This window comes from Quercus suber, unplaced genomic scaffold (genome assembly GCF_002906115.3).
Source record: "Quercus suber isolate HL8 unplaced genomic scaffold, Cork oak 2.0 scaffold_252, whole genome shotgun sequence".
Taxonomy (NCBI): Eukaryota; Viridiplantae; Streptophyta; class Magnoliopsida; order Fagales; family Fagaceae; genus Quercus; species Quercus suber.
In genome coordinates, this window is record NW_027069708.1 from 141796 (window position 1) to 161524 (window position 19729).

General features: G+C 35.9%; 3 protein-coding genes across 4 annotated transcripts in view; all 3 read right to left on the bottom strand.

Annotated features, from left to right (window-relative positions):
• Positions 1-372: 372 nt before the first annotated feature.
• On the bottom strand, positions 373-894 carry LOC136070685 (uncharacterized). Its single transcript, XM_065780965.1, has one exon. The coding sequence runs from the start codon at positions 892-894 to the stop codon at positions 373-375; it is 522 nt and encodes a 173-aa protein (XP_065637037.1).
• Positions 895-2822: 1928 nt separating this feature from the next.
• On the bottom strand, positions 2823-7722 carry LOC111984890 (NAC domain-containing protein 54). 2 transcript variants are annotated; one of them, XM_065780945.1, is made up of 7 exons: positions 7606-7722; positions 7193-7487; positions 5511-5788; positions 5057-5389; positions 4409-4846; positions 3794-3872; positions 2823-3703 (listed from the first exon to the last, which is right to left on the bottom strand). In XM_065780945.1, exons 2-7 carry the CDS (start codon positions 7347-7349, stop codon positions 3003-3005), a joined length of 1986 nt encoding a protein of 661 aa, XP_065637017.1. In that variant the 5' UTR covers positions 7350-7487; positions 7606-7722; the 3' UTR covers positions 2823-3002. The 2 variants fall into 2 exon arrangements, with proteins under 2 accessions (XP_065637017.1, XP_023872288.1); XM_024016520.2 differs by having other exon boundaries at positions 7193-7722.
• A 9505-nt stretch (positions 7723-17227) lies between these two features.
• Positions 17228-19729, bottom strand: part of LOC111984885 (PH, RCC1 and FYVE domains-containing protein 1) — a 33354-nt gene continuing 30852 nt past the window's right edge. The window contains exons 7-8 of the mRNA XM_065780966.1: positions 17871-18280; positions 17228-17544 (exon numbers count right to left, since the gene is read on the bottom strand). Of these exons, the coding sequence (XP_065637038.1) occupies positions 17442-17544; positions 17871-18280 (513 nt within the window). The 3' untranslated portion in view covers positions 17228-17441. The remainder of the gene's footprint in view (positions 17545-17870; positions 18281-19729) is intronic.

A 19729-nucleotide genomic window follows, 5' to 3' on the forward strand; every position in this document is an offset into this window, starting at 1 on the left:
ATCCAGCTTCAATTGTTGGAATGCGGAAAAGTAAATGATATCGGCAGAGCTACCATTGTCCACGAGGATTCTTTTGGTCTTGAACCATTCTATGGTGAGCATTATGACCAACGGGTCATTGTGAGGCTGTTTCACTCCTCTGGAGTCACTCTCGTTGAAGGTCACATCCTGATCAGTTCGTCTGTACTTCGGCAGGGGTGTCATATGGACGCTATTCACTTGTCGTTGATGTATTTTCTTGAGTGACTTGAATGAGCCCCCGGTGGTAGGCCCCCCTGCGATCGTCTGTATCTCCCTGACCACATTTTGAGGAGGTTGTGATTGACGGCCGTTATTCCTGGATGAGGACCCATGTTGTCCTTTGTTTTCATCTCAGAATTTGTTGTGTTCCCCCTTCTTCACGAATTTCTGCAGCTTCCCCCTTCGTATCAATTCTTCTATCTGCTCTTTGAGATCCCTACAATCTTCAGTGTAGTGGCCATGATTTTTGTGGAATCGGCAGTACTTACTTTTGTCACGGACGTTAGGAGATGAGTGTAGTGGTCGTGGCCACTTAAGGTAATGCTCGTCTTTAATCTGCGCTAAAATTTTGTCAACAGGCATAACGAGAGGAGTGAATTTTACCGTTCGTGGATTTTTGTCATCCTTCCTTCTGACTCCGTTATTGATTCGACGATCTGGTCGGTCCCGCTTCTGCCCTCTACGATCGTCTTCTTTTCTTCCTTTGTCCCTTGGTCTATCCACGTCCTTGATAGCAGCCAATGCGTCTTCAGCGTTCATGTACTTCTGCGCCTTGAGGAGCATTTCGACCATCGTCTTTGGGGGGTTCTTCGCGAGTGAGCTGACGAGATCCCTGGACCTCAGCTCTGCCTTGAAGGTCGTCAGCTGCACCATATCGTCGGCTTCGTCTACCTCCAGCGTTTCCCTCGTGAAACGTTTTACGTACGACCTCAGGGTTTCCTTTTCTCCCTGCCTGATGGTAAGCAAGTGGTCAGCGGTCCTCTTTGGTCGTTGTCCTCCAATAAAGTGACGCAGGAAGGCGTTGCTCAACTGCTCGAACGTATCGATTGACGATGTTGGCAACTTTGTGAACCATTCTCAGGCAGCTCCCCTGAGTGTAGTTGGGAAGGAACGACATAATATTTCATCTGGGGGCTGTTGAAGTCCCAGGGTCGTCTTGAAGGTGTTTAGGTGATCTTGAGGGTCCTTCAGCCCATCGAAGGGCTCGAGCTGAGGTAACCGGAATTTTGGCGGCACTGGGCAGTCGAGGACCGCTGTTGTGAATGGTGAATCCGTCGCCCGGACCATCCGATCCACGCTCCGCTCCGTTTTTTCTTTGATGGCATTCCTTAGTTCGTCCATCTCCCTCCTCATCTCCCGAAGAATATCTGAATTTTGCTCGACGGGAGTGTTTGGCCTTCGATGGTCACTTCTTCTGTTGCTATCCCCCTCATCTTCCTGATTTCCCTTCAAACGATTTTCCTCCTGCTGAAGCCGTAATCTCATTTCTTAGTTTTGCCTAGTCAGTTCTTCAACTGTGGTTGCAAGGGCTTGAACTTGTTGAGTTAGGGCTGCAGAATCTTGATTAGACTCCATCCTAAATAGAACAAGAATAAGGAACCACTATTTCGAGTTTTGAACACGAAAAAATGTCGTTCCCACAGACGGCGCCAAACTGATGAGTGTGAACTCGTTAGTACTGTTCGTCGGACGGAGATGATTCTTCAACCCTTGGAGATGGTCACCGGTGTGGTGCCTGCCACAACGCCTCTGATGCCAAAGTCAGTAAAAGAAGCTTTCTAGGAAAGGAACAATGTAATTGGAAAGAATCAGAAAGATCTCTTAGTGTTTTTTTTATGTGTCTGTACCTGTTCTTCAGCAATGTGGAAGACTTATATATCTTCTTATGGCTCCTAGCCGTTGGGGTAGTTATGGAGGTCTTTATGCTCCTTTTAGTAACGTCTGGGGCTGTTTAATGTGCCATCACTGTCCTTCAACGGTTTGCACAGTTGTTTCTGTTACCGTTTTGGGTTTGATTGCCTGCATTGAATGGTCTGGATATATTCGTCAGTAAAGCATATAATCGACTCACCCAGCCAGAGTTTGGATTCGTCCGTATCGATGGGATCGTCCGTGTGTACATGAACTTCGTCAGTACCGTCAATCACCATGCATGCTTGAGACTTTAGAGTTGCATGTGAATACAAAAATTTTGGATGTTGGAAGCAGAAGCCAGCGAGGATTCAAGAGTAGCCCAAATGTCTTGAGGGTTATTGAGACCAACAACAAGAGGTGGAGTCTCATCCAAGATAAAAGAAATATTTAGAAGTTGATCTTGGCAAGTCTAAGAGATGAAGGCATGATTTGGAGTCGAGACATTGTGAACACATATCGTGGAAGGTGGACAAAGGTTGGAGCCATAAATAAAACCCATAAGATCTTGGCCTTTGGGATATGGAATCACTTTAGTCATTCAATAAAGGTAATTTTTGTTGGTAAGTTTGAGGGATAAAACATGGTGAGCATTGGACAAAGAAAGAACATATGTAGTTTGTGGAGAAGTATCAGTTGGTTGAAGTGTGGAGGAAGATGAAGGAGATGAAGAGAGAAGTTGGAAGCCATGAGGGTTGAGATGGCTCTGATACCAAAATTGAAACACAAGTTGGTTTGGGTTAATTGTTCACTCACTCAATCTATTGAGTGTTTGATGTATTTTATTTACATAGTACAAATTTATATTATGATAAATATTACAAGAATTCATAAATGCGTAAGTCAAATACAAGAGATGAGATAATGTCAATACTGCAGCCAACTTATCCTGAAACAGATATGTGAAAATTCTATTAATAGAAATGAACAATTAATTATCAAATAATTTAGAGTCGATAAGAAGTACAAGTATATTGAGATGTAGCTGCCTATAATATGGAGAAGGCTAACTTTTGCCCTCCCAAATTAGCAACTATGGTTAGAAATGAAGTAAAAAAAAAATCAATCAATCAATCCCTAGGTATAATGTGGTTAGCCCACATGGTAAAAAGAGCCAAAGAAACGGTGAGGAAAATCTCTATTCTCTTGAAAAAAGCGCTAAAGCTATTCCCCCCTTCTGTGTTAGTCACCACTGAAACCTGTCCCCTCTTGTCATTGCACTTGATTCTGCCTGGTATTTTCTTGCTGTTCCCATTGTTAGAGCAACCTTCTTCTTTCACACTGCCAGTTGAGCTAAAGCCATCCATCAATTTCTCTTCTTCCACATGCTCCCCAAGATATATGTGCACCAAAAGAAGTGTGACCATGCACATGATTGCACATGGATTCACTGCTTTGGTGAATGCCACAAACTTCCCTCTCGCGAATGCCTTGAACTTTCTAAGTAAGGAAGCTCTATTCTCAGCTGTAATTTGTGCATCTTCTTTCTCTATTGAGAAGCTACTCACCAGCACGGGGTTTAGGTGGACCTTAACTGTTTGTGAAGGCACTATTTGTTGAAAGAATGTCTCGGCTACCTGGCGAGTTGAAATGAACATTCCATGATTAACTTTAACTTCCTCGATGACCTCAAAGCTCGGAGAGCTTGAATAATCTTCCAAGTTTCCATCATCAAGAAAGTTCTCATTTGGCTCATCGATGAATCCAAGTTGGAAGTTATTCATCTCTGAATCATTGAATTCCTTACAGCTTTTGTCATACCCACTTTCTCCTGCAATTAAACGCTTGTTAATGTAATAAAGGAAAATGAAGTGGTCAGAATATAGAAAAGAAGGAAAAGAAGCAACTGCCATTTAGATACCTTGAAACTCATGCTCTTCTCTTCTTGGAAAGTTTGAAATATCTTCTATTGGAACGACCTTGTGTTCTTCAGTAAAACTCTGTCCATTAAGTATTAAAAAAGAAAGAAAAAAACTATAATACGTAAGGATATATACTTTGATGCGATGCAACCAGGGTTCACAATGATATTGGTTCCTAGTGCAGTGGCAGTTTCTATTATATATGTATGGTTCCTTACTTGTATGCCTTTCCATAGTCGGCATATTTTGACTAGTCATCATTTTGTGTTAATGGTTTATGCTTGTGGGGGTTGTTAGTGATACTATAAATTATACTATAAATGTCTTATAAACTATAAATCACTAATTACCCAAATATATATATATATATATATTTATTAAATGACATCAATTATATTTATTATTAAATTAGTTTGTAAATGTTTTCTAGTGACAATCATATTTATTATTAAACCAGTTTGTAAATATTTTGTAGCGACAATGTTATAGAAGTTTTAGCATTTTTCTTTTATTTTTCTTAACATTTTTATCAATTACTTTTAGAAATTTTTTGTAAAAGAAAAAAAAAACTAACAAGATAAATCCACCATATCTATCAAATAAAATAAAGGTACCTTCTCTAGTTCTTTGTCTGACATTCCGACCCATCTTAAGTTCTCTGTCATCCTTTCTGTCTTAAAATCTTCATCTAGATCTCCAATCTGTATTGACCTTGCATTTGGATCTTCCCAGGGTTTGTCTATATATCTCTCAGCACTCACATCATTAACTTGATTGTAAGTATCTCTGCCAACCATAAAGGAAAAATCATCATCCGGGGCATAATTTCCACCCCATGTCCCCGGAAAGTTATTTTGATTTGTCAGTCCCTGAGAAGCTTGAGCAACTGAAAGAATTTCCTGCAAAATATCAGTTTCACTTGCACTTTCGCATATGGGTGTTAATTGTGACACTTTAAAGTCAGTGAATCCAACTTGAGGGAAGTCCTCCACCTCCAATGAAGGAAGTGAGAACCGATGCTGCAACCTTGCACACTCTAATGTTATATCTACCTGCAAAGGCATAAGAAAATAGTATGATCAGGAGCGCATTTGGATGTAACATTTTGCTGAATATTCATTTGCTTATTCACTGAAGGTTGGTTAAAGAATAGTTAAACCTAGAAAATGTAAGGCTTTAAAAAGCAGTACGTAACCAAATATGTAAAAATGCTTTAAACACAGCATATGTTGATTAAAATGTCTTATATTAGAAAATTTTACCTTAGATGGAGGGTATGAAACGGATCCATAATTTGGAAATGGTGGAGGTGTGAAATTAAATGCATCTTCTGATAAGAACTGCATCCATTTCCCATCTCTAGTTCCACTGATATCATGTGATGATCCAGCTACCATGTTGGGCGAGCATGAATTATCATATGGCATTCGATAATCCGTGCTCTCCAAGTCTTCACATCTTCCTTCGGAATACAGTTCAATGCTAGATGAATGGTCACTAGTTAGTTGATAACTGGTAGTAGGGATAGCATAATGCTCTCCTATTTTTGGGCCAGTTGCACTCTTTTTGAACACACGACAAAGCGCATATGCATCCTGCAAATATTAATTTACAAATTAATATGTATTTGGTCATCAAGTGGGATGAGAATTATACACAAATCAAATGATTTTGAGGGCATATGAATGAGAAAAATAAGAAAACAGGTTAGTGTACCTGCAAGCCTGAAGGAATTTCACATTCTCTCTCGTCTAGACGATATTCATGCATAACCCAATCTGTTCGAGCACCGTGAGGTGCTCTCCCTCGATAGTAAACTAGGGTTTTCTTCATGCCCACGGCACGCGTCTGAGAGTTCACTTTTCGATCCTTCCCGGTGGCCTTCCAATATCCAGCTTTAGTTGCACGATTAGTCCTTGATCCATTCGGGTACTTCCGATCCCTTGGACTAAAGAAATACCACTCCAGGTCTTTGCTAGGCAATAATGATTTTCCTGTAACGTTTAGGTCTGTTAAATTTACAATGCCATAGCACTTGCAGTGACCGTGTGTAGGTAGACTCCAAAGAGAGAGTACTTCCATTTTTAGGAGCAACCATAATGAAAGCCATTAAACACAGGCCTTTGATTTTTTCATGTTCTCAACGAGTTGAACAAAGGTTTTTCATGTCGTGAATAACTTAAACTCAAAACATTTACAAATTTTGCATGCACCAACAGGAATAATTATTAAAGCATTCAACATATTACTAGGGTTCATTTCTTAGATATGAACTTGGTGAGAACTTGAGATATAAGAAAATCATAGGGCTTCTGTGAACTAGAATATGTAATAATTTATATGTTTATATACCCTTGGGAGTTGGGAATTAGTCATTTAGCTCATGATAGTCAAAATATATGTATTTAAAATATTAAATTTTAAAGCTACAAAAAGCATTGGTACATTGTTTGAAACTCATCATCTCCAAGACAATGCAATGCTTTTACTTTCCATATTGTCTTTTGACTTGGGTCACCCGAGTTGTCTCACTACAGTTCTTCATGTACACAACCAAAAAAAAAAAAATCTAAAAAGGAGGGACCATGCCTTAGCGTCCCAAGTACCATTCCTTTTTCCAGTGAAAACAAAAAAACCAAGGTGGAATGAGCTATATTTTATGTTAAAGTTAAGATATTTGACTAGTATATAAAGCATGTTCAATGAGTTTAAGTAATTTTCATAAATAGAGAAATGGAAAAAGAAGCTAAATCGTGTCTAAAGCAATGGTTAGGTTCAATATGGGTGTGGTCACCTTTTGAAAAAGGTTTCATGATGAACTCTTTCGGCCTTTTCTTTGTCAGATTTCTAATGAACTAGATACGCACTTAGTGAAAAATGACCCTGATTATATATTATTCTCCAAAATCTTATTATAATTTCAGTGGTAGGTCATTTAGTAATGATGTGTAGTGCAAAAGCCAAGGAAAATTTTTCATATTCTTTATGCACAGTGAGGTAGGAAGAAGATCCAAAAGAGAGAAGGAGAAAGCAGCTAAGAATTATCATTCAAACCCTATTTAAGAAAAAAGGTTTTTTTTTTTTTAATTTTTTTTTTATTTTTTATCACACATATATGTAATTAATTAACTTCATAATTCGACAACTTTTCAAGAAGCAAACAATATTCCTTGATTTTTCTTTTACCAACCGCTTATTCTTTTCTTTCCCCGTTTATCATTGGTATCAAGCAATATTGTGGATGGCATGTAAACCAAATATATGGCCCAATGAACAACTTCATAATAATAATGCAAAAAAAGTTTTTGTTTTTCATTTAAAATGAAATAAAAATATGCAAAAAATTAAAAATAGAATAAGAAAACAAAAAAGAGGAACACTGGGAAAAAGGGATATACCTGGTAAGTCCCAAGGTTCACACTTGTATAGATCAACCTCAGGGATGATCTCCAAATCAATCTTACGGCCATTGATCTTTCTTTTGAGATAGTAAGCGACGAGTTCCTCATCGGTAGGGTGGAAGCGGAAACCAGGAGGCAATGAAACAGGAGCCATATTATATATGATCACCTTCTTAATTGGAACTTCTTCTTGTCCTTTTTTTAACAAAAATGAAAGAAAATAATGACCAGCCTCGTATTCAAAAAAACAAGACCAGCCCTTTGAATTCAAACAACTGTACAACAATTAAAACTGTACCACAACAAAAACAAATCAAAACCCTGAAGAAGTTAGTAAGCGCATTAGATAAAAACCATGCATGTTAATGAAACAAACATGCATACGTAGAGATGGATAGAGAGAGAGAGACCTTAGACAGAAGAAGATCCAAAAGAGAGAGAAGGAGACAGAGAGGAGAGAGTTGATGAGGAAAATAAAAAGGGGAGAGAGAGGTGGAATGTGGGAGTTGCTTGGGGTTTTGATAAGAGAAAAAAGACAAAAAGAAAGAGAGAAACAAAAGTAATGGGAGGCTGCCGCCACCTTTAACTTTTCATTTGTTTTTTCACAAATCAAACAATGATTCTTGTTATCTTTCTTTTGAAGCTACCATTTTAGCAACTTTTCCATCTCTCTCTCTCTCTCTCTCTCAAATTCTCCAATTATCCCATACTTCGTTCTTGTCCTTTCTCGGAATCAGTGGTCCACGTGGTAACGTATGATTGGATGCATTACCGGCCTTTTCCACATGATTAACGAGAAACTGTGGAAAACGAATTTCGGCGGCATTCTAACTGAAGAATGTCATGTTCACATGCTCATTTAATCAATCTTCTGTTATCAGTACTACGTACAGTACAAACAATATTACCAAACAAGCAACAAGGGTTAGCAAAACCATTATATATACACGAATTACAGGAGCCAATAGGCTTAATAATGACTGACAAAGGAAACCTAGAATAAAATCCTTACAAGGAATACTGCTATGGATGTGCATTCAAATTGAAAACCAATTGGTCTTACCGATGCAACCTAAACGGACAAGCTTAATTAGGCTTTCTCATGTTTGGGTTAGTTTGGTTTGATTTCATAAATTGAAGGGGTGGATTTAGTTTTAGCTTGGGATTTTCACAACCTGAAAACCAAAACCATTTTGATATTAATCTAATATATATATATATATATATTTAAATAAGGAATATATTTTTCAAGGTGAAGTCCATGAAACATAATGCATTTTAGATACCGAGGGATTTTGAGAACTACGACATAGTAAGAGGACTGTGGTGTAGTCATAAACTAACTAACAATGTGTATACTGCATATATAGGAGATGTTTGAGCGAGTGACAAGAAATAGATCATCTAAATTTCCAGATTAGTTGTCTATAGAGAGTAGCATAAGGAATAGATTTTACATCGTTAGTATTCAGACAACTATTGTACTCGATGAAGAACCTCTCCCTTATGCTAATCTTTATTAGTTTACCATTTCACTACCACTCGCCTAAACATTTTCTATGTGGTCCATATTTTAGTCAATTTATGACTACACCACAATCCTCAACCATTGTTCTCAAAATCCTTTGATATTTGAAAGGCACCATATTTCATGCATTTCACTTTTTTGCTCAATCACCATTGACTCTCCAAGGTAACTAGATTGGCAATCCCACTAATTACCGATCTACTATAGGGTATTCCTTTCTTTTGGCAGCTCTCTTATCTTTTGGTGAAGTAAGAAACAGACTGTTGTTACTTACCTTGAGATACCAAAAAATCAAAGCAGTGACATTGATATCATATTAAAGACTAAAATCTTATTGTATTGAGTGTGAAACATTGTACAATCGACTGCATCTTTATATAGCAGAGTATATATGTTGTACAAATAATAGAAATGCAATACAATGGGCCTAATCTTGTGCAGCCGAAATTTTAACAATTCACTTTTCCATTCAAAAATAAAATCTAATTGAAAGTGTTTTAACAATAAGAAAAATTAAGGTTATTAGAGTAAATTATGACATTTAAAAGTCAAATGCTATAAAATTAGAACACACATTTTATACTTAAATTCTGTCTACTTTCGATTACTTTGAATTGGTTAACATTGGTTTCCTAGATCTTTTACCCAATATATTCAGTTTGAATGACAATCTATATAAGACCTTTCTCTGCTTTTCCTACAACTAACTCATGATAACAATATCAAGAATAAGGAATTATTATTGCAAGTCATTGTAACTTTTTTTTTCTTTTTTTTTTTAATACTGTGGGTAAGTACACATTTTTTATAATTATTTTATATAATAAATTGTAATTAGTTACTTATTACTTTCACATAAATCTATTTTTTTTAAAAAAATTATTTACAACATGTTACAACAAAATTGTGAAAAAATTGTGTCACAAAAGTGTGTTGAGTCCAATTTTTTTTTTTTTTCAAACTAACCGTACTGTCCCAAATGAAATCCTAATAAAACAACGTGAGCGGCAAAAGGTCGCGAGGAAACGAAAGACTACGGTCCAGCAGCAGGGGCCCATGTGGGGCCAGCTTTGGCCACGTGAAGTAAAGTTTCCACGCGGCAGAGCAGGATCACTTGTAAGTTTTCTCATCCTTTTCCCCGTATTTCAGTATTTCTCTCTCTTACTTTTCCTTTCCATCAATCCATCTTTTGGTGCTTTTCTCCTTTTCTGGGTTTCATGCTTCTCCAAGGTGTTTGACTGGTTGTCTTCTTCTCACATTATTATGAATATGCCAAAAATATAATATTAGTATTAGTATCATTATTAAGGTAAGGGTGATCAGATCATGCATTTGAACCTTTCGGGTTATTTATAAATTCGTTAATTAAAACCCACATTGATCAGACATATATTATTCCATGATTTTCACCATATCCTATGATTGGGCTTAGGGAGTGTGTCAAGGCTAGAATTAGGGACAAATATCTCGGGTTTCATGCGTTTAACATGGGAAATTCTTACCTAGTCCCGTACTACAAGGTCACCAAGCTGACCTTGTAGTCCCAACCAATAAGAACAACACAAGTAAGATAAAAATGCTGACATCATTTAAATTATCCAACTCAGTAACCATAGCTAAATGACGTTAGTGTGCTGGTCTTCTGTTTACATTGGGCGTTAACAAGCTATTTTCAAAAAATTTTGGAACCTGCCTCAATTTCAAATTTCAAATATCAATCCATCACTTGTCTCTCATATTTCATTTCTCCTCTGAAACATAAAAATGAAAATCACTTTCTTGTAGCTCTCTCCTAGTCCGAAGCAGCCACAGTCCCGCTGAAAGCCTCTGCTCCTCAGTCCCCCGCCTTGCCATTATGGTTATGGAAGGGGATGAGCTCGAAAGTGAAAATGAGGACAGAGAAAATGTCCCTGGAAAACTACCTCGATTTCATTCTCTCTAACAAGCAAACCAATCTCACTATCAAGGTTTGTGTGTGTGTTTTTCCAGTCTTTCACCTTGTTTCTAAATTACTGAACATGTATATTAATATTAGCCTCTGTTTGATTGCCCAGGAATTGGAGGTGGAATCAATTGTAAATGTCTTAATTAACCACTGTTTGGCTGCCGAGAGAATGTAGCAAAGAATAGGAGATGTTATTTATTTGTTTTTTCTTTTTTTGATGAACATTTATTTGTTTTTTCTAATAATTTTCGTTTTGCTGTTTCCATTGCTGTACGATTTTTTTTCTCATTTCAAAAGCTCAGTAAGTGTGTAACACATTTACTCAATTAGGTGTTGTTTTACGTTTCTATCTTTACTGCTCTGAATTATTGATGAAGTTCTTAACTTTTGTTTGGTCCAGAGAAAATGGAAGAAAGAAAAGACAAGATGAACTAAAATCAAATTTATCTTTTTCCATAAAGGAGTCACTTAGCATTAACCACTGTTTGAAGTTGATCTTTGAAGTTGGTCTTTGTCCATATAACAAACTTGTACAGTTTAGATCTGCTGTCTCTAACAAATTTTTTAAAGGGGGAATATGTGAAATCTAGTTTCTACAAGGTAATTGTTACAGTGATTGAATTCTATGCTCTTAGTCTGTAGTATATTGGAACCTCTTGGCATTAGTTAATTTATATATTAGAAAATGTTGGATTTCTGGTATTATCCAGTAAGTGGGATTGCTTGCTTTTATTCAACTTTGATTTTATCTAAGTTTATTATTTGTCAATTTTATTTTATTTTTTAAAATGGTCCTGGTTTCCAAACTGTTGTTTCCCCTTATCTTTATTTACTTGTCTTAATTCTTCTCTTTTTGCAGCATCCCATTATCTACAGAAGACCAAAAACTTGGAGTTAAGGCGCTTGCTTGGTCTTGTGTTTTGAGATTATAGTATCTGATGTGATACTTTGTTAATCTCTCTCATGTTGCTTGGCATTTGATTTTGTGGCAGCGGGAAGCTTCAATGGATTCTAGAGCAAGCTTTGATACCAGGTCAAAGTGAGCTAGCTAAGAGCCAATGGAGTTTGCAGATTGAAAATTGCAGATTTTGGATGGAATGTTTGATCAAAAAGAAAGAGATACATCAAATGTGGAACTATCATATTATTATAGCCTTTTAACAAAAAGAATTTGTATTTTAATACTGTAAGACTCTTGTTATCATGGCATTGTGATAAAAGTGTACATTTTAACAAAATTTTGTTCATTTTTTATCAATATCTTTTATTGTCTACCTTTCTCTTTAATCAAATTTCAATATAATGCAAGACATCAAATTGTTAAACTTGAAGTAACTGTTTATAATACTTCAGGAACTTATAGTCATTGCTTTGGTTTTTGGTTTCTTTAAAACAACACGTTTGTCCATGTTTTCATTTTTCAACTTATAGGGTAGTTACAAGATGTAGAACCATCTTTAATGGTAAATGATAATTTCGCCAAAAGATTAAAGAGGTAATGTGATCAAATCATATCCGCAAATGACACTTCAAAGCAACTACAAAGAAAATAAAATACATCTTCATTAAACACATTTTTTTCTAAGCAATTACTAGGAAAAAAAAAAAACTTCTTTGAACATATCTTCATTATGTTAATAGCATCACATCAATGTTTGAGTAGAAGGTACTCAAACCTGTACATATAAAAAACCAACTACAAAAAGTCAAAAACTATCCAAAAAGCCGCTGCAAAGTGTGCAAACAATTGTCTAAATTGTCCTACAAACTAGAAATATCAAATTTGAATTGTTGTCAATAGCCTAAAATTTAGCCTTGCCAACTTCAGGATGCATTGACTTCAATCGATCCTTGAATACTTCAAAGCCTTTCCTTGATGACAAAGGAGCAACATTTGGTACATGATGCTTGGATAACGCTTGCGCTTGACTTCATGAACTATACCTTATATTTAGACCTTTTTTTACAAATGGGCTGCGTTGCTGCACCTAAAAATTCTCTAGTGCCTGGCTTTTCATAATGGAAACCAAAAATAATATTAAATATTTTGTATATAGTAGAGCAGAAGGATTTATAATTCATCGCTCTTGAGGAGGGAAGAGGACTAATCCGAAGATATTGTTAAGTAGCAAAGCCAATATGATATTACCATTTAGTAATCTAGTAAACTTTGGATGTATTATCTAATTTTCTGCTACATGGAAGGGAACAGTGCAAACATTCATTCATTAAGTTGCATTTTCTCATATACCTCATTTGCAGAATATTAAACACATGAACACAAGAAAATAAAAGAATACCACTTTGCCCTTTTCTAAACCCCCTTCCCATAGCTCCAGGAAAACCACATAGCTAAAACAATACCACCACAAATGACACCATCCACCAGAAGTGTGAGCGTAAGCCAACAGAGAATTAAAAGCAAACAACAAGCAGTTTCACAAATGCTTTACAGACAATATTTCAACTTTTCAAGAGATCAATCATATGGACTAAGCCTATCAATTTGACTTTCCATTTAAAATTTTAGAAAGAATCAGTCAAAACTTATATTACCACAGCCATAAACAAAAACCCGTATCTCTAGCCCAAAAAAAAAAACTCCAATTGACCTTTCTATAGTCATCTATGAACGATTCTAAAGCCATAAAATTTTCCCAACTTATGCAAAATTTTCATCATCTTTTACAAATTTCATTTCTATTATCATTCATAGGTGACTATAGTACTAAGAAACAAGGTGAAAGACTGGAAAAACACACACACAAACAAACCTTGATGATAAGATCGATTTGCTTGTTAGAGAGAACGAAATCAAGGTAGTTTTCCAGAGACATCTTCTCTGTCCTCATTTTCACTTTCGAGCTCATCCCCTTCCATAACCATAATGGCAAAGCGGGGGACTGGGAAGCAGAGGCTTTCAGCGGGACTGTGGCTGTTTCGGACTGGGAGAGAGCTACAAGAAAGTGATTTTCATTTTTATGTTTCAAAGGAGAAATGAAATATGAGAAACAAGTGATGGATTGATATTTGAAATTTGAAATTGAGGCGGGTCCCGAAAATTTTTAAAAACAGCTTGCTAACGCCCAATGTTAACGGAAAACCAGCACACTAAGGTCATTTAGCTATGGTTGTTGAGCTGGATAATTTAAATGATATCAGCATTTATTATCTGACCTGTGTTGTTCTTATTAGTTGGGACTACAAGGGCAGCTTGGGTGACCTTGTAGTCCAGGACTATGTAAGAATTTCCCGTTTAACATAATGTGTTCTCGTAGATTTTGCTGACATGCCTTACTGCTTTGGCCTCACTTAATAAACTTTTGACTGAATCTTGATCGATCGAGACTCATGAAATCAATTTTTTTTCCCCTAACACATTTTATTTTAAGTCAACTAATGATATGAGCCATTGTAACCCTAATTATATAGCATATTTAAAGGTCCATTAAGCACGACTTTCATAACGTTGTAGTGGAAAATAAGCTTGTGTTGTTTAGAGATGATTTTCTATGGTATTGATATTGCCATGGGGCAAATCAAAAGTTGAAGCCACAAAGTCTATTGCCAATGTTTTGTTATGGAGATCAAACTTTCAAAGCAGTCTTAGGAGTCACAGATGGGGTTCGTGTGGAGAATTCCATATTAGTAGTGTCCAAGAGACTTAGAGCAATGTAGGATCACATCTATAAGTACTACTAGAGTTAATAAATAGAAATAAGGGTTTATTTCAATTGTTTACAACTTCGATTTTGATGGTGAAATTTTTCTTAGGTTGGTGATAACCCTTATGTTTTTTTTTTTTTTTTTTTTTTTTTTTTTTTTTTTGGAAGTGTCCATTGGTTTTCTACTTCATCAACAAATCACCTGTGTTATTTAGTTTATTGTAGCTAATTAATGAGAATTCCATATTTCCATTGTACATCATAATTGGTTAATGCAATAAAGTAGATTTAATCATGTTAAAATAAACCAAGAGGTCTAAATAGTTCATTTCATATGGTTTATATACAAGGAAATTGGCTATTGTGTTAGGCCCCAATGGGCACCCAACTTTAATGAAGGGGGCAGAACCTAACCAAGGAGCATGCACTTCCACCACAAACGAGCATGCATTGCCTTCATCGAGCTAAGGCAAGTCGGGTTAGGTGGGCTTGGGTACAGTTGCGTGTGCATTTGGGCTAAGCCCAGTCAAACTAGTATTTAATTATTATTATTTTATTTAGTGTCTATTTACTATGAGTATCCGAAACGAGGAATATGGAAAATAAAAACAGGAACTAGTAAATCTTTCTTTGTCATGTGTCTTTCTTTTTCCATGTTTCTTTCTATATGTAACTTCTTAAGTAGAGTTTTTATATTGGCTAGCTTTAAAGTGTTATTATTTTGTCTTTCAATTTTCTTTAACATCTCTTTTACTATACATTTCCTTATCATTCTTTTTTCTTTGTCTTCATCCATTATATCTAGCTTCTTCTTTTATATTATTTCTATAGCACTACTTTCTTTCTTTTCTATCAGAGTTGTTTTTAGTGTCTTCAAGTTAATCTGTTCATCCCTTGTCTCTATTAGGCTATCTTTTTTACCATTTTTTTATATCTGTCATATTCATTGATCTGTCGGTACTTACTAAGTTATCATTTTGCCAATTATCTGTCATAGTTTTTACTAAAGGTGATTTATGATAAGGTTTAAATTCTCTATCTTTTTCTAAATTTAAAGTTTTCATTCTTTCAAGAAGGTTCAAAAAACTATTACTCTTTCTTTCTACTCTAGGTAGTGGAATAATATGTGTATTTTTTATTGCATCTTTTTTAAACCGGTGCAAGTGTGGCTATAAATAGGGAGTCTCTCATTTCATTTCAATCAGCATTTTTGCATTTATGCATTAGAGTCTTCAAAGAGGGATTTATGAAATGCCTCATGGTCGCAAGATGAGCTTGCTAATTGAAACCAAAAATTCCAATAAGAGTTTCAGATTTTGTTGGAATAAGTTAAAATAGTTTTGTCATTTACTTTTGAGTGGAGTATCTTTAATGATCGAAGTAAGTGCAAAAGTCACCATACATGCTAGCTAATTGAGAGTAATGGTCTTAGAACACTACTTGAACATGTAGAATAAGTATTTGTGATTGACCATATAGTAAAATTGGTACCTCTCGTCGATGATATAGGTCATTCATAAGTATTATGCACATGATACCTGATATGTTCTATAATCATTGCAGCCATTTAGAGAGTATACACACTCGCCATGTTTTTGGATTTCATGGTGAAAAAGTATGTTGACAGGCTTAAATCGACTCCCTCGCACTAGCAATTACTCTGGCGCTTAGGTAGCGACTAGAAATGAGTCATTGTGTCATTTTGTGCTTTGGAAACGTGCAAATTTAATATGAGATTCCTTTGATACTTGAGAATAAAAGAAGATGAGACATATACATATAGATGTCACCTTAGTTTGGACTAAGATGAGGCCACTGATAATCTTGTTGATTAAAATCGTGCATGGAAAACCCACAAATTCAATCCATGTAACCTATCATAAGTCAAATGCAAGACATTAATTTTGCACTTAGGGAGCCAGCAAATAGAGGACTCATTTTAAGCAGTTGGATAGTGTCAAGACTAGGATTGTACACTGCAATTCATACATGTGCCTTTTCGACTACTACAGGAGGCGAGTGAATATGGGAGTCCTATGGGACCATGGGTCATTACTTAGACCCCAAAATGCCATATGTGACCTTGACCACGTTACGAGGTAGAAGAATTTAGTGATTGGTGTGCCAGCATGTTGTCTATGGCTGTGAATGATGCAGTCTAAACAGACATGACTGGGAAAGCAATTGAACCAAAGCTAGCAGGAGGGCAGAGGAAGACTATTTGATAACACATCCATATTTTGTATTTACAGGAGTCAAGTTGTGTTGCTTTGTAGATGTTGCAACACAATCAAGGATACGTTACAATTAGGAGGGTTTAACATAACATATTAAGAGCCCTTCCAAATCCTACGTTAGTGGCCATCAAAACATATTAAGAGCAGCTTCAGATTTCTCACAAGCTCAGCAAGAATAAGTTTGAACTTAGAAGCAGGCCAAATCCATCTTCAGAACATCTGCAACCGTCTTTTTTATTCTTCTCTTCCAGCAGATTTTCATATAAGGTCTAAAACAACAGTTGGGGTTATCATGAAATCGAAGAACCATCTAGGGGACACATACTTTGACCTGCACTTCTTTCACAGGCATTGAGAGTTAAAGTGGGATTCCTATTCTGTTGCTCAGTTGTCATAGACACTGTTTTTTTTGCTAGTATCCTCACCCATCGCAGCAGTCACCAATTGTCAGACTCCCCTAGTCCTCGATGATATCATTTCACAATATGGTTCTTCAATCCAACAAATAAGCAAACAAGTAATGACAACAGAAAACATTTATAACAGTGGTTCCAAGTGAATTCTGCAAAATCTTCTTCTGCTGACACCCTTTGCAATTTTGTTGTAAGCTTTGAGAGAGAGACACACACACACACAAGAGAGAGAGAGAGAGAGAGAGAGAGAAAGAGAGAGCTGCTTTTTTATTGAAAACTGTACACAGGTTGACAAACGCAAAGGTACTTCACATATATGAATGACACCTACAATGATAGAAGAACTTTTCCATCCTCTGCAACTTCCTTGTAACATTTAACATTCTCCACTGGCTATGGAAGAAAGTAGACAAGACCATCAACTATAAAGGGCAAGTTAAAATTATCTCTTCCTCTGATTATGACGAGTTGCTATATCCTTCAATGTCATATTTTTGATACACAATAACTTGGTTCTCCTCCCACCATCGCACAGCTTCCCTCTCAGTGAATCGCTTTCGGCTGCAAAACACAGCAGCAAGTAGCACTGATATTCAGATAAAAACATAGCTAACAATGCAATCATCTGGATAGCAAGAGAAATAATATAGAAAGAACTAACAAAATTTAAAGTAAAATGACTGGAAAACAATGACAACTCACAATAGGGTTTTTACAATAAATATCTATTTAAGGTCACATGTCTAATAACTGTTAACATCATAAAAAAGCCCAATTAGTTTGATTTGCATGCAAGCACTTGTACACACACACGCATAACTTTCCATTACCATATGTTTCAAAACAATATCCTAGTCACGTGGAATGATCAACTTGGAAGTACTTACCTAAATCTCACTCGCTTCAGCCCCTTTTGCCCGCTTGGCAAACTTGTAAATGTAATATATACCCCAGGTTCATACTGTTCCACCCATTCAGGCTTCAATGCATTAATTCCATTCTGTGGAGATTCAGTTCTTGTGTCATGTGAGTTCTCCACTGATCTAGTTTTTTCATGGCAAATTTGTCTCCCATACTTGGATTTTAATGCATCAGAGAATACAATAGGTGTATTAGATAGACTATCTACTTGTCTGTCTTTTGATAATCCTACTTCAGGAGGCAAATGTGTAGCCACAATCATATGGTGCACACCCTCAATGTGATCTGCATATACTGGTGCGATTTGAGGCAGACTCACATGAATTCCATCCTTGCCTTCCTTTTTAGAAGAGGCTTTCTCTGACATAGTATGAAGCTGCAGCAATATTATTTGTATCAAGTACTTCTCAAATAAAGACAAATGGGGCCCACTGTAATAATATATAGACCAATGAATTAAGTAAAGGCTTAGAGGGTTGTCCAGTAAGAGTTGTATTGGACAGTTTACTTTGTATGGAATGTGGGCAAATTCCTCAAACTTAAAGAGGGCGTTGCAATGGCAATCATTAGCACATGTAGAATGGTAGTAGTAGCAGCATGAAATGATAATATTTCATGAAATCATAAAAAATATCCCATGCAATTAATTTTGTCTTGAGCTATAATCCTACTTAAATTAAATGGACCCCTTCAACTTTCATGAGATGACCAAATGCACCCAAATCTATAGTTATACCATTGATTAACTATGGTGAGCCAATAAACAAGTGTCTTTTTTCCAATAATGGAAGCCTTATAAAGAAGAGACACAAATAGAAACACTCAATTTTATTTATACCAATATATTGTTCGTGTAAAATAGGAACCACCTAAGCAACCAGAATGATGATAACTAGATAGGTGATCACCTGTTTAAAACCTAGAACAATTATATCATAACTATATCAGAATCATTTCCATAAATGTAGCACTTTGCTGAATATATATGTATGTAATATACATGAACATCTTAGTCAGATGCAATCTAATCAAAGCAGGAGCAAGGCTAGTCTGCATAATCTCAGTGGAGCAGAGACAATTATAGGGTTGGTTCCTACTATACAAATATTGAATGCATACACAAACAGAAGAAATGCAAGAAGCAAGAAAAGAAGTCTATTAGTTAATAATTAGAGTAACCAATATCTTAATCTTTCTGTAGCTTTCTTTACAAAATAGACAAAGCAAACCCTTTAGACTGTATTTATGACTTGCCAGTTGCAACAACAGCCCAATAACAATTGACAACACCATTCTGATAAAGAAGAATGCCCAACTTTCCAGGACACAAAGTGATAAGAGAATTTGGAGTAAGCATTGTCATTCAAGCAAAGCCATTGTGGACAAGTCCTACCTACAAGCAAAGCTATCATTTAGACCATGTGCTTTATTGATTTAGACATGTCGGAATTAGATAAGTTTGTGATTATTTTAGCATGTGCCAAATTCATTTACATGTGCTTAGTAATTAGTTAGTTAGGTATGATGACATATTACTATGATGTCATCATACCTTACTTTGTCATATAAATAGCAATGCTATGTCCTTATTAAGGAAGCTATTGATAATTGAATGAGAATTTAAATTTTGTTTGTGTTTGAAGTGAGGAATAGTTTCACTCTTTGTTTGAAGGCACCTTTGATGTTACTCATTACAAACCTCAACGAACATCAGTGCTTTCAATAACAATGGGATAATTTAATAAAAAGATCTTTAAAATTATATATTATTCTTTTACCTTAACAATTTCTTAAGATGGAAAGAGGATATAGGTAGGTCAAGTGA